The sequence below is a fragment of the Phyllostomus discolor genome, chromosome 9 (assembly GCF_004126475.2).
Source record: "Phyllostomus discolor isolate MPI-MPIP mPhyDis1 chromosome 9, mPhyDis1.pri.v3, whole genome shotgun sequence".
NCBI lineage: Eukaryota > Metazoa > Chordata > Mammalia > Chiroptera > Phyllostomidae > Phyllostomus > Phyllostomus discolor.
The window spans coordinates 100477107-100492121 of record NC_040911.2 but is presented as its reverse complement, the minus strand read 5'-3'; the positions used below and the strand labels follow the sequence as shown (position 1 = coordinate 100492121).

General features: G+C 50.9%; 1 protein-coding gene across 1 annotated transcript; it reads right to left on the bottom strand.

The window, feature by feature from the left end:
- Positions 1–5270: 5270 nt before the first annotated feature.
- PFDN4 (prefoldin subunit 4) lies at positions 5271–13219 on the bottom strand. Its single transcript, XM_028524643.2, has 4 exons — positions 12971–13219; positions 8514–8621; positions 7554–7694; positions 5271–5671 (listed from the first exon to the last, which is right to left on the bottom strand). The coding sequence occupies exons 1-4, from the start codon at positions 12992–12994 to the stop codon at positions 5540–5542; spliced, it is 405 nt and encodes a 134-aa protein (XP_028380444.1). The 5' UTR covers positions 12995–13219; the 3' UTR covers positions 5271–5539.
- Between the last annotated feature and the right edge of the window lie 1796 nt (positions 13220–15015).

Genomic DNA, 15015 nt, shown 5'->3' with positions numbered 1-15015 from the left:
GGGCATAACCAGACAATGTCCCTCATCTCTCAGGACTAAAACTGAAATAGAAGAAGCGTCTTTGAACATGGCTCAGAGACCAAGGTCATCACGACTTTGCTCTCCAATTTCCACCCATTTCTAAGGGAAATTCTGAATTTGAAGTTATTGGGGTGTCCAAAAAGTCCAGTGTGTTTTTTCCACTCAATGGCTCTAGTAGCACTTAGTGGTCTTTAACTTCACTCAAACGATGTCATTAGATTGCATTGTGATAGCGGTCCTATCCACATGCATTTTTTAACAGCTCATCAAAATTGATGAATTTTTGGCAGCCATTTTAATATTAAAGATGGAAGAAGATACACAACATTTCCAGGGTGTCATTCCTTATGATTTCAAGAAAGGTAAAAACGAAACTGAAACACACGGAAGAGATTCGTGCAGCGTATGGAGAAGGTGCCGTGACTGATGGAACTTGTCAAAAGTGGTTTGCGAAGTCTCTTGGTTACTATTGACATTTTGGCCAAATAATTCTTTGCTGTGGGACTGTCTTCTGCATTGGGGGACATTTAGCAGCACCCCTGGCCTCTACCCACTAGAAGCCTACAGCGGGAGATAGCCAACATACTCAAAATATCCAAATGAATAAAGTTATTGGTGAAAGTGAAAAATGTGTCTTTTATATTATGGAAAAAAACATATGGACTTTTTGGCCAACGAGGTACTGTGGGCTGCTTGGATCTCTCAGGGTTGCTAGAAGCTTCTACACTCGCATATCAGTACTGCAGTGGGGTGGCTGGGTGCACAGGTGTGCTCGGGTTCGGGTCCAGGCTCTGCCTGAGCAGGGACCTTCACTTCTCCCGACCTTCATTGCCTCCTCTGTGAAATGGAAATGGTGCTAATAGCATCGTGTACCTTATAGGGAGGCGAGGACTGGGTCAGCTGTATGGATGTCGGCCGGTTACGATCAGCCTCTGTCGGATTCACAGCCGTCGGATTAAGGCGAAGTGTTAAATCTCTCCAAGAACTGGTCGTGCGAATTCTGCTCGTGCCGCTGCTCTGCAGCAGGTGCTGGAGTTAATACCTGTTTCATTGCTCAAAGGCAATGCCAATGGGAGAAACCTTTTGTTCAGGGTTTAATCTTCTAAAAAAACATTTTTTTTTCCTCCTGAGATGCTGGTGTATTCCACTCTAACGTGGTGTTATTCATCATTTTTCTTTCTTTGCCTTAGCTAATCAGAAGCTGGAGGCATATTACTCTAACATGGATTCTATGGCCAATTTACTTACTTTCCCTTTTTTTACTCATTTCTATTCTTTTCCCTTCCCCTATTCTGTCAATGTGATAGTCAGATTTTGCGTATATACACCTATCCATTTATATTTGAGAAGCTATCTGAAATTTTTGGGGGGTAAGTAAACGGACAAGAACGCAATCAGCAAACAAAATCAGCTTCCCAAGTGCAGTCTGGGCATTGACGGACAGCCTGTTTGCTCAGCAAGCTCTGAAGCGGGGAACAATTGTCTCACCTCTCCGAGCCTTTCCCCCCATCTGAACAAAGAGGGGCGACCCCAGAACCCACTGCAAAGGGGTTTGTGAGAAAGGAAGAACGGGCACATCAGAAGCGCTCCAGACGGTGCCGGCACACAACAGGGCTCCATGCCCGATCTAGGTGCTGCAACCGTTAGAATTATTCCCATGTATCAGAATGGAGGCTTTTCCAGAGAACTGGTCGCTGGGAAGTAGAGATGCACACACAAGCCCTAATTACTCTTCTCCAAACCTTGAAGCCAGCTTTCAAATTCTGCCCAGTCCACAGGTGTGTGTGTGTGTGTGTGTGTTTTTTTAAGATTTTAATTTATTTTTAGAGAGGGAAGGGAGGGAGAAAGCGAGAGAGAGAAACGTCAATGTGCGGTTCCTGGGGGTCATGGCCTGCAACCCAGGCATGTGCCCTGACTGGGAATCGAACCTGCGACACTTTGGTTCACAGCCTGCACTCAATCCACGGAACTATGCCAGCCAGGGCTGTGTTTGATCTTTAATAAAGGGTTGTGTTGGGGTGTTGCTGTTCATCTGCCTTCCACAACGGAAAACACAACAGCATTTGACATCGCACGACACACAAAAATATTAAAGGGATGCCGCAAGCTATCGGTAACAAGCTCACAATGTGCACTGCTTCCCGGTTTGCGTGTGTGCCGTAACTAATAGAATTCCATAACCACTGTGTCAGTTGTCGGGGTGAATGGCGTCACACACGAACAGGGTGTCGAAGGCAGGACACTGAATGCAGAGAGCTCTGCACCCGCCACCCAGCCTCCTGTCTCTGCCCCCTCCACTGCACCTTCTCCCGGCTCCAGAGCTCAGGACTGTTCTGATTTTTTTTTCTATCGTTTATTCCTCAGGCTAGAGGTTGTGCTAACGTTGTGTTTTCCGGTATGCTGTGAGTACAAGCTCCATGCCCTCCTTCTTCTCCACAGACCCTCCCCTTGCTGGGCTCCACGGTCTCCCGTGTCCCACCTTGACCATCACCTTCCTTCCTGGGTCCTTCCCATTGGCTCCCCCACGGACTCATGTATCCCGTGATCTTAGCATAAAAACAACCGAGACCTTCCGTCTCCTGCGATGGCGTTCAACAACAGTCAGTCTCCTCCCCGCCACTGTTAACTTCCTTGTAAAACGCTTTTCGCTTTTGCTCCGAATCTCCCATCACCCACTACTTAATCCTTTATCAGGTGTCTGTGCTAAGGGACCGGGACCCCTCTGGCCAACCCCCACCCCGAGCTGGGTATCTTGTTACTCATCGTTTAGCACAACTCTGTGCTAAGAGTTCTCGGGTGCTGTTTGGTCTCTTCCCAGACCCCCAAACAGACGGAATTTGTGAGTCAGGCTCGTTCCTTAGCTGAATTGGAATCAGCTGGGGAGCTCAGTGGCTTGAGTGCGGGCTGCGAACCAAAGCATCGCAGGTTTGATTACCAGCCAGGGCACATGCCTGGGTTGCAGGCCACGGCCCCCAGCAACCGCACATTGATGTTTCTCTCTCTCTCTTTCTCCCTCCCTTCCCTCTCTAAAAATAAATAAATCAAATCTTTAAAAAACAAAAAAACAAAAAACACCTGTGCCTATTATGTTCAGTGAAATAAGCCAGTCGGAGAAAAGCAAATACCATACGATCTCACTTCTGTGTGGAACCTAATGAACTAAATTAACAAAATAGAGGCAGACTCACAGATACAGACCACAGTTCGGGGATTGCCAGAGGGAAGGGTAGGGGCAGGTGGAGGAGGGTAACGGAGGATAAATGGGGACAGATGGAGACTTGACTTTGGGTGGCGAACAGAAGATGCCCTCCAGAGACACCCCCGGCCTCCAGCCGTGGGAACTCTGTTCCAGATGGCACGTCCTCCCTCCCCACTCCCCCTTGGCATGGAGGTTGTGGGGGCGGGCAGGAAGCGCACAGGCAGCTCAAGCCTTGGGACGGAAAGCCTGGAGAAGATGGAGCGAATTGTGCACCTGAGTTTGCCAACCGGCGGCTTCACGGTCAAAAGTGTTCTACGAAGACCTTTGGTTTTGCTGGCCTTGCTTAAAATACATGGCTGCACTAAAAACAGTGATTATACCTAAACACCAGGATTCCTGTACAAAAATAATCATGGTGGCAACGCCCGGCTGGAGCAGAGTATTAGCTACCTCTTCAATCACTATTTACTGGTCATCCCCGACCCAGGAAAACTACTACCACCAAAAATAAGGGAAGGGCTTAGAGACGTTAGAAACAAATTTTAAATGGGAAGCGTATTTCCGATGCCCTAGAACGTCACAGGTAAATTAAGGAAAACAAGGTGTAAAGTTAGCGACAATGTATAATACATCCCTCCTCCCCCTTTGTTTTCTTGTATTTTGGCTTACTTGCCGATACGCTGATACAATTTTAGGGCCCAGCCAGTTGTACGATTCAGTGGTTCCGTTTCTGACACGTCAGCCAGGTGAGCCTTCACTTGAAAATCAGTGAAGGGTTCAGCCAGCTCTCCCACTGGGCCCTTAGGCTCACCTGCTCCCCACCCCTCTGGGGCCCCACGAGAGACTGCACCTCACGGACTCCATCCAGATCCCGGTGGGCTCTGGCCATTGGGTGGACGGCAGCAGGACATTGGAGAGAAGAGGTCAGAAGGCCCACTCTCCTGGCTGTATCACCCCCGGGGTGTCGCGGGCTGTGTCCCTGCCCCGTGTCCTGGGCTCCAGAGGGGAGGGTGTGGCTGCTCCCTGCCGGCCTTCGTAATCTGGGCTGAAGGTTCCTGAAATTCTGCTAACTTAAGGGTGTTACCTATTTCCTGCTACAACCTGACTGATAGGGGACCCCAGTCTCACTCGCTAACAGAACGCTGGCCAGATGCAGGTAAGGAAAAATACCTTTTCAAGAGTTCGTTTTCTAAGACTTGAATATCACTATTTAGGAATATTTTGCAACGATTTAAAAGTTGCCTTTATGTCATGAAGAATTTTAGCATTATATATTCTATCTTTAAGCCTGAACTAAACATTTAATTTTTAAAAAAAACAGACAATATGCAATGCTTAGTCTTGCAGATTTAAAAAAAATGGCATTTCCTCTTAAAAGTATGTCTATTTAATCCCAGAATTATCCTCCTTTCCATGTTATGGTCTTCCGTTGGTGTTTTAGCATATCAGTGCCATCTGCTGGGAAGTTAATGCACCATTAGGTTTGCCAAATCCCAACACATACGTCTTTTGGGGGGCATTGAGGGGTAAATGTACTCTTTATTTAAGGAAAAAGCCTTCTTTTTAAATACACAGCTGCTTTACTTCTACATCGTTATCGACATAAACCCCAATTAATTACAAAGCACTAAAATAAAGTCTGAAATATACTTTTTAAAAAAACCACTAAACATTTCCATTGATACATCTCTTAGTTTCTAGAATATTCTTGTTCTGCTCTGCGTTTGTATGAAGCCCAACAAATCTCAGCATTAGCCAGTTCTTTTCCAAAGACCGATGAGACTGATACAGATGTGAGAGATAAGTGAAATCTCTATGTTTAGATATAATATATATTGCATGTATTTACATAGAATGCACACATGTTTTTTAGTACATGACAAAGGTTTCGGTGTAAAATGGGCAGAGCAGACGGATGTAGGATTAGATGTTTCCGGAGTCTTTTCACCATCTCTAAACAGCAGCTGAAATAAACACAAGCAGCGTGACCCACCTGTTAGATTTTCTGACCCAGGTTGCAACAGGTACTCTAAATGATAATATAGAAACATAAAGGCTTGCTTAACTGATTTTAATAACATGACATAGAACCCCTACACTTGATATAATTGTTATGTAAAATACATAGATGAATACTGTCTTCTTTTAAAAATATAAAATAAATAAGCAAGACATGTGAAAATAGGCAAGTCTCCATTAAATAAATGAAAAATTTTTTAAAAAAGAAAATCTGATTTCCTTATCGTTTGAAGAAGGGAAATTATCATTTAAACAATATTTAAGTTTATTAAACAAAGTTTTTAAAGTATTATAAAATGTTTAGCTTTCATCAGCTTCAAGGTTTATGTTGCTTCCAAACTTTGCATATAACTGAACTTTCAAGTCCGCTAACACCCGCTGAATGGATTCCACTCTGGATTCTAAGGCGTCGATTTCTTCTTGCAAATTTTTCTGAAAAAAAAAAAAATGTTTAGGTTAATTCTATTCAGCTGGATGGCTTCTGAATGCCTGCCGCGGAAAACAGGTTTGGGCGGGCTTCCGGGGTCAAGGGCTCTCTGGACTTGGACAGGCCGCTACACGGCACTGATAGGTCTCAGCCGAGAGTCCGGACATGCGCATTTTTAATTCCTGGCATATATTTGTTTACTATAAGATAAATCAAGCGTGTTTCCTCAGTTTGTGCTGACTTCAAAAACACAACAGATAAAAGAAAATGAACTTCTAAATGCCCGCGTGCTAATAATGAAAGGACCCCGCGTACACACTCCCGGTAAACGGCTCATCACAGGCAGGGGCTTCTGCCACAGCCTCTGCCGACCTCCCACAGACACGACCACGAAACCAGAGGCAAGGACGGAAACTCACATTCCCCCCCAATAATAAAGAAGAACAACTCAGAGTCAACAGGTGGCAGAAGGGTTCGAGGACCACCAGGCCTCCCCGTGTGGATGGTGCGGGCTGCACGGGCAGGGCGGCCGTGGCTTTGTCTGCATCCCTGGTACCGGGTCGAACCGACACGGAGCGCCAGGGCACACGCGCCATGGACCCTTCTGGAGGGAGGGAGTGGGTGAGTGAACGAACGAGTAAAAGAACAAAGGAATGAAATGCAAAATAAAGGTTCAATATCAATGTGGGGGTGGGGAGTGGGGGTGGGGGGCATTCACAATAGTGGCATAAACCTATCTTGAAGTACTTCCAAGAAGAGTACTTTAGGATGGTTAAAAAGAAAACCAAAATTACAGCGTTTCACTAGGAAAGAAAAGACTTAAGCAGAAGCGGAGACATGCAATGTTCCTGCATGGAAGGGTCCAGGAGTAAAGGCGTTAGTTCTTCCCAGCGCTTCTTAAACGTGGGTTTCATTCCCGAAAAGTCCTCCTTTCACGACATTTAAAGGGAGACGAACACTTTAAATAATATTCAAGCACTTAAGCGACTTACAAAAGGATCAGAAGATACCTGACCGCCCTGGGCTCCCCAAGCACACCGAGGCCGCCCCTCACACAGGGAGCCAGGGACCCCGACCCAGGCTAAGCTCACACCCTGCCCCGATGCCTGCGGCATGGTAGGTGAGCCAGCACCTGGACCGGCCAGCACCTGGACTGGCAGCACGAACTACTTCCTCAAAGAACGTCCTATGCGTGCGCAAAGACTTGGGTCTCCAAGTGCCACTGGAGACCTACTTTAGGAAAGCAGGAAACGTGTGAATGACGACGTCGGGAGGGCAGGGAGCTGAATCCCTGACCACCGACTCGACCGTCACCAGTCTGCAAAAATGACGTTTTTAAAGTGCACCTGCCCAGCCCAGAGCGGGCCCCCAGGGAGGATCTGCTGGATACACAACATTCAGTGGAAGGAGAAAGTACTACTAGGATGTGAACGGACCAAATATGAAGCGAAAGGACAGAAAAGAGGAGAGAACAGAAAATAAACACAAGAAAACGTCCATGACGGGTGATTATCTCTGGGCGGTGGGATCCCGGGTGACTTTTCTTTTCCGCTTCCTAGTGCTCTACACTGTCTCGGCACTGCAGTTTGGGGCGCGGGTACTGGGGTCACACGGTCCCTCGCCCTGCCGCTGAGTAAGCCCCAGACCTCTCAAGGCTCTGCTCTTCCACTCCAGCTGGGGTTAACAGTTCCCATCTCGTGGAGTCCTCGCTAGGACTCAATCAAATCACCCCTGCAAAGCACTCCACGCACGTGTGGGGCGCCGTAAGACCCACGAAACACTACCTAGCATCCATGACTTTCCCCACACCCACGAGCTCTCTAGAACGACACGGATGCCAACGTTTAAGAGTCAGACTGCAATGCCCAGGGGAAGACCGCAACGCACCTTCGCTTCTTCTAGCATTTCTTGTGTCTCTTCTTGCGAGTGGCTAATGAAGACGTCGCCGATCTGATAGGGTATCATCGGGCAGTCGTCGTCGGCCAGCATGACGTCCTCGCAGGCGTCTTCCAAGTTCTGCAGCTGCTTCTGCAAACGCACAAGGGAAGAGCAGCGAAACGTGTACCCCGTGTTCCCGACCGAGGCTAAAGGCCCGTGTCAATGTGGGGACGCCACCTCCCGGAGGGAGCCCTCACCGAGGTATCATCACACCCAAACGAGACTATTCTTGCATTTTTAGACCACCTCATAAGGAAGCACGTCAGAGGTAACCAGCTGATCCCTGGGTGCTTCCAGGTTGCTACAAGCACGCTGCGGTGGACAGCGGGCATCCGTGGCCACTCCGCGTGGCTCCGACTTTAACAGTTCCCACCTTGTGAGTTCCGCCTCCCTATGGGAGAAGTAACGCACCAACGAAAACGAACCTATGTGTCTCAGCCGGGCTCCGTGATAGGAGGGAAGCGAATAGTCATTCAAGTCCCACCAGTCAGATGCACTTGGCTGGACTTCAGCTCAGGGTTGCCGTGTGCGCAGAGGCCCAGGGGCGCGAGGCCAGCAGTTTACAGGGGCCGGCGTGGGGCAGGCCGGTGTCCTCCGGCTGAGCGGCGGCTCCCTCTCGGGGAAGGGGGCAGCTGGCCGTGGGGACAGGCAGTGCCAGCCCGGGTCCCCAAGACGCGGCTCTGGGACCTGCTGCCAGAACCTCAGCCTCGAGCCCCAGCACTCCGAGGCCCCAGCACCCCACGACCCGAACGTTAGCGCACATCCTTACCCAAGGTCCTCCTTAAACTCGGGCAGATCATGCCGTCTGCACGGGCGTCCAGAGAGACCCCAGGTGACCGAATCCAACTCTTAAAGGCTAGCGCACAAAGAACTTTTATTTTTCTTACATGAGGCACATATTTTCAATACCTTTTTGACGTCTATTTCTTCCTTCAGCTCTGTGATTCTACTTGTATTCCGTGCAAATTTGTTTATCTTCTGTTGATCTTCAAACGTAACATTGACATCTTCCGCAGCCTGGAAAAAAGTGGGATACCAGATCCCCTTAGCTTCCCTCACCTGGTTGTACTCAGAGGAGGAAAGACCGTAGCTAGTTTTAACGGGGACTACCATCAACGGTGACCATTCACAACAGCCCCCTCCTCCCTCTTCGCCTGGTTTCTCGGGACCAGCAACGCGAGGTACGTACCCTGAGATTCATTCCTCCAGAGGCTGAAAAGCAGCCTGTCGTCTCGAGCCACGGAGCTCAGGGGTCGGAATACAAAGGCAGACAGACACCCAGAAGTCAGCCCTCCCCCGGCCCCCAGCTCCCATCAGCCCGGAGACAGTTCCATGTGCACCAGGCCCATCACCAGAGACCCCAAGGGCCGCAAGGACAACATCCTTCCAGCGCCCTACGTGTAGCTCTGAGTGTTCAGCCCTGCACACAATTTTTACGAGCAGGGAAGTTGGTGAACACTGACCTACACCACGGAAACCACAGGCAAGTTCTCAGGAAGGGAATCCCGGCATTCAAGTCCCTTTGCTACAGGAGAACGCCGGTTCCCTAGGCGAACGGGGGACAGAGAATTCTGGGGTTCCTGCTTGCCTGCAGAGTTCAGACACTGAGCCCTGAAAACCTGCCTATGTATCCGCAGAGGCATTTGTCAGTGGGGGGCTTTGGGGGCGGGGTGGGATGGAGTGGGGGAAGGACCCACAGGAACGCACCTAGCGCAGGGCCTCCCAGACACACAACCAGGGCTCAAGGCCGGGCTTTGGGATTTGACACGGAACCGCACTCGATCACACGCACACGCCCACCGTTCCCGGACAGTTGCAGAGTACTCGGCCCCGCTTCCCATCCTCCCAAAGCAGGCGTTTCCTGGGGCGCTGCGCCCCACGGCGGCCCCCTGCACACACTCGGGCCCTGGAGTTCACTTCCTTAACAGTGGTCTTCCCGCTGGGGTTGGGGCTGGAGTTGGTGTGGGAGGCCAATCCCCGAGGGGTAAACCACCTGCCACCCAGCGGGGTGCTGTCGACAGCAGAAAGGAAGGAGACTGCACCTTCCACGACTAACAGCAGTGGCTTCCCCTCCGGTCTCGCTGATCTAGAACATTCCCCCGTTGCTTGAAGCTTCGTTTTGGCAGGAGGGCTTCATTCTTAAGTTTGGGGGTGGGGGATATCTGTGGACACTGAGAGGTCCCTTTACCCCCTGAAACTGTATGCAAAATGGCGTGTATCGTACGTGCATTCTGGAAGGGTCTTCACAGCTTTCATCAAGAGTCTTAAAGGGACCCACCCCCTCAAAGGCCAGGGGTTCCTGCTTTGGGAAAAGCCAGATGTGGCTGCCACCGCTCACGAAGCCGTGAGCCCCTGGGAGACAGAAGCTGGCCAACTGCAGTCTGCTTTCATTTTTCTCTTTTCAAAGGGATCTACCCAACCTGTGATATAACACTGCTTTGTGTTTTCACTCCCCTTTCGTGCACGCATCCGTTCGACAATTATTCAGTACGTGTCCCCGACGTGCCGCGCAGTGAAAACTGAGCCGCGGTCCCACCACCGAGAATACCGGCAAGCGTACGTGGTGGGGAATCAGGGGCATCCAAAACAAGGTTTTCCGCCAGATGGCGATACATGTGATGATGGAAGTGAAATACTTAAGGGGTTTGAAGTGTCGGGGGGCTAGGGAGTAAAAGGGGCATCTTTATTTTTTTTAATTCTCACCTGATGTTATGATTATTGATTTGAGAGAGAGGAAGGGAAAGAGAGAAGGAGGGAGGGACAGAGAAGGAGAAACGTTGTTGCGAGACTCCTCGACTGGCCGGTCGCCTCCTGGACGTACCCCGACCAGGGACTGAACCGGCAACCTAGGTAGGCATGCGCCCTCACTGGGGATCGACGCCTCAGCCTTTCGGTGCATGGGGCAACGCTGCAAGCAGCTGAGCCACGCGGCCAGGGCTGCAGGGCCTTCTCCGAGGAGGGAGCATGGACAGGTAGCAGACTGTATTCCCCCGCACCGCCACGAAGCAGGTCTTAGGAAGCAGAACTTTGGAGATGAGGGGGTGAACCATCTCATCTAAACACCCTCACCAGAAACATCAGGACACACTGGGAGACGACACTACGCCACGAGTGTGAAGTAGGCAGACTGCAAACAGCTCATGGGAAACTCTAAGGGCTAATGACCCTGAGGGATCCCCTCTCTGTCAGTCACTGGCAGGCCGGTCTAGAGGCTCCCACAGAGGAGCAGACGGACAAGCGCACAGGCAGGAAACCTACCAGGCACCGCTCAGGGCGGTGGGGACAGCTGGGAAAGGCTGTTGCGTCCATCAGGCCCGCCTTGCCTCCCCGAGCCTCTGCCACTCTGATGTTCTGCTTACTCAAGGCCCTCGGGGTCTCGGCAGGAGAAACTCCCCCGCTACACTGCCTCTGCTCCAACCGTCCCTTCCCCTCCTCACGTAATCCACCAGATTGCACCTTCTCTGATCACGAAACTGCCTTCATTTCATGAGCACCTTTCTTTCATAGTTCTTCTCGGAGCTGGAAATTTTAGTTTTCCACACGAGCCTTCGATGAACACCTGTCTCTCCCCGAGAGAAAAAGGTCCAATGCCATGAGGGTAAGGGAGTAGGCCCTGCGTCCTGCGGACCCGTGCCATCTCCACCCCGTACAACTGAGAGCGGGTCACGTGACGTGCTCACACAGCTTGTTAAAGGAAGGAAAGGAAAAAATATCAGCGATCAAAAACTTTGTAAATAAAATCTTAAAAAAAAAAAGCCCTGGCTGGCGTAGCTCAGTGGATTGAGCTCAGGCTGCGAACCAAAGCATCACAGGTTCGATTCCCAGTCAGGGCACATGCCTAGGTTTCAGGCCACAGGCCCCAGCAACCGCACATTGATGTGTCTCACTCTCTCTTCCTTCCCTTCCCTCTCTAAAAATAAATAAAATCTCAAAAAATTTTTTTTGCAAAGTCCAGGGTTCAAATCCTTTCTCTACCATTTCTACAACATTGACTTCATCTCTCTTCACTGCGGTTTCCATGCCTGTCAAATGGGGGGAATATCGGGTTGGGGGGGGACCACAACCAGTATCTGCCATGGAATTAAAGGCCAGAGCAAACAACAGAGGACCCAATTTAAATACAAAATCAGAGGTAAAGTGAATTGCACCAAGTGTCAGGTTGCCTAAATGAACGGGGGCCCTGAACCTGACTCGGATGGTCAAGAAGAATTTGTGGGTAACACACCAAGAGAGGGGGCACTCATCCCGGTTGCCCCTCACACCGGGGTGCTGGGGGGGGGGATCCCCACGTGTAACATGCCCAAACTTAGACACACGGCGGTTAGCGGCCTGTGAGTGACTCAGCTTGTAAGAAGCAGAGCTGGAATTCAAACTCAGGCTTTATTGTTTTGTTTTGTTTTGTCTTCCCAAAGCACACCTTTTGTCGCAGTAAGCAAGCTAAACTCCTCTCTGGGGTTTATAATCCTGTGAATCTACCTATTTTTCTTCCTGAAGAAGAAAACTATGTGGGGCGAGGAAGTAATGCCAGCTGATAATTATCGAGGCTTTACTGTGTGCCAGGCACGGTCCTAAGCGTTTTGCACCCATTATTAATTTTAATCTTATATCCCTTTCACGGAGATACTGCTTTTATCCTTATTCTCCAAACGAGGAAGTGGGAGCTCGGAGGCGCCGCCGCGATCTCGGTAAACACGGGCGTTGTGGCTGCAGAGCCTCCGTTGTGAACTTCACAGCGCCTGATGACAGTCCCCGGCTGCGGGGACTTGCTTCCCGAGGTCTGGTGCCTGCTCGCTCCCACCCCGCACCCAGGACCACAGGAGAACTTGCTTCCTCCGCCCTCCCGCTCTGCAGAGGCACCTGCGACCCGGGGAGCCCGAGGCGGAGGGGAGGGTCAGGGATAACCACCGCGGTGGCGTCACGGCTGGACCCGGGGCTCCGGGACCGGATCGCCCCGGACGCAGGGGCCTGCTCGGCTCCCCACCGCCGCGTAACCTGGGCCAGGTGGCTCCACCTACCTTGGCCTCAGCTTCCTCCCCCGCAAGGGGCGACACCGCTACCTACACGTGTGTAGGTAACCCTGCGGATTACCTGGGACAACCCAGGTGAAGCGCCCGGCGTTATGGCCAAGGGACCCTGGGCTTCCCACGCCCCAAAGACACGCGTGGGCCGCAGGGTCGCCAGACACACGTTCAGGAGAGACCGGGTGCTGGCAGGCGTCGCCGCGCGGCCGTGCTCAGGGCCGGGGGACTCGGCCCCGGGCCCCACGCCGGGCCTCGGGGATGGGCACCCGAGCACCGCTCGCCCGGCCGCTCGGCAGCCCGCCGCGCCCGCCGCCCGAGCATCCGCCCCGCGAGCGCCCCACTCACCGCCTTCTTCATGGTGGCCGCCATCTTGGGACTGGACCACTGCGCGGGGCGGGGAGGGCGGCGCCCGCGCGCGTCGGCCCCGGCCCTCTCCTACCGCCCTGCGGCCCGCAGCGACCGCGACACACCACGCCGTCTCCACATTCTCTCCTACGGGATCCTCGACTAAGCATTCCGGACGCCTAGGACTGGGGGAGGAAACGTAACCTGGAAGGACTTGGTACATGCCAATTAAAGGGACGAGCACCTCCCTGTGAGCCGACAGAAACCGGGGGGTGTGGCGAAGGGCCGCGGGCTCCCGCGGCGGCCAGCAGGGGGCGCCCGGTGTGGCGGGGCGGGGTCTCGAGGGGATTTTGATGGGAAATTCTTTTTCTTGGGTCCCACAAATTCATGTGGAGAAATTGACCTACTTTAAAAAAAGAAGTAAGAACGAATGACCTTGGCAGTAGGATATGATATTCATGTGCCCTGATAGTTCAGATGGTATAAAGAAGAAAGTACTCCTATTAACTTATTCAACATTATTGAGTGATAACTGTATGCTCTGCCATTCGTGCGTTCCCGTTATTTTTTTTTTTTCTTTTTGGTCTCAGAATCTCTGTTTGGACCAGCAAAAGATAGAAGAATGGGGGACAAACTGGAGATTGCTGGCCAGGAAGGAAGCTCACCAAACTACTCGAAAATACTATCCCCAACGAAGGGGGCGGGGGAGGGCGGGGGAACATTGGAGTAACACTTGGTGTTGTGTAGGTGTGTGTGTGTGTGTGTGTGTGTGTGTGTTTACCCACCTAGTATGTTCTTTCATTGAACCAACATATGAAAACTAGATTTCACTCGAAAATATCAAAACAATATTTTCGCTTTACTTGAGCTTGTAAAATCCGAGTCCTGGTGGCCTTGAGCCTGCATTTTTGCGGAGTAGCAGCTGCAGGGTCCGATCGGGCATGGGCCCACTCACCAAACATTCCCTCTGCAGGGCCCGGCCGGCTCCCCACCTGCCTCGTCCTGAGCTTACCCGTGGGGCCTTCCAGGTGTAGGAACTCGTGTGTGATCTGTCTGAAATCTGTACCATGCTAGATGCCACTGCAAAGAGAAAGATGAATTAGACGAGGTGCCTGGCAGCGAGCACCAATACTGTCAGTGCATCTGTATCACCACGAGTCGTGGCTCCCAACACCGCAGCCCTGGGACAACTGCTGAGGGGCCCCAGGGAGGCAGAGCTGTGTGGGGCTGGAGTAAAGGTCAGTGGGACTACAGCACCTTTAAAAAAAGGAAAAAAGACAAAATTCCTTGTCCTCGTGCAGCTTATATTCTAGTGGTGGGAAGCAGACCACAGGCAAAACATCGAAGTGAATTATACCGTAGGACAGGAGGTATGTGTTACCAGTATGTTAGTAGCTATAACAAGAACACATACAATAGTAATAAAAGACTGTCTACCAGCATGAAAACAGTGAAGATACAAGGGATCAAGTGGTATGTTGATTGGAAAATTGAAGGGAACAAAAACCCTGTCTGAATTGACATGTAAACTACAAAATGTCCAGACATGACCCAGCTTAATTTTGATTCTGTCACAAAGCGATAATAAGCTCAGGGCAGGATTTCACAGCCTGAGTTCCCACCAAAAGCTGACGCCTCTGTGCCAGACCTCTGGTTGTAAGAGTTCAGGGTGCCTGCAGGTGGCGCTCAAGGACCGTGGTAGTGTCCCCAGACCCAGCCTGAGGCCGCTTGGTAAATCTGCCAAATTGTCAACACGAGTTTCTTAATGATTTTTTTAAAAATCTCTCTTAAAAACGTAGAATAAATATACCTTAAAAGGACACTTGAAATCTTTGACTTAAAGGAAAAAAATAGTTTCACTTGCGATAGGAACAAATCTTAAGGGATTTAAATAAATCTCCAATTCCCCCTGGGATGAAACTGTGGTTCCGCTGAGATTTGATCAAAGGGTGGAAAGTAACAGGCAATGGGAGGGTGGGCAGGGCCAGGTGCTGCCGCTGATTGACAGTTCCTCCCTACCGTTTTGCATAATCAAGATCGATGAT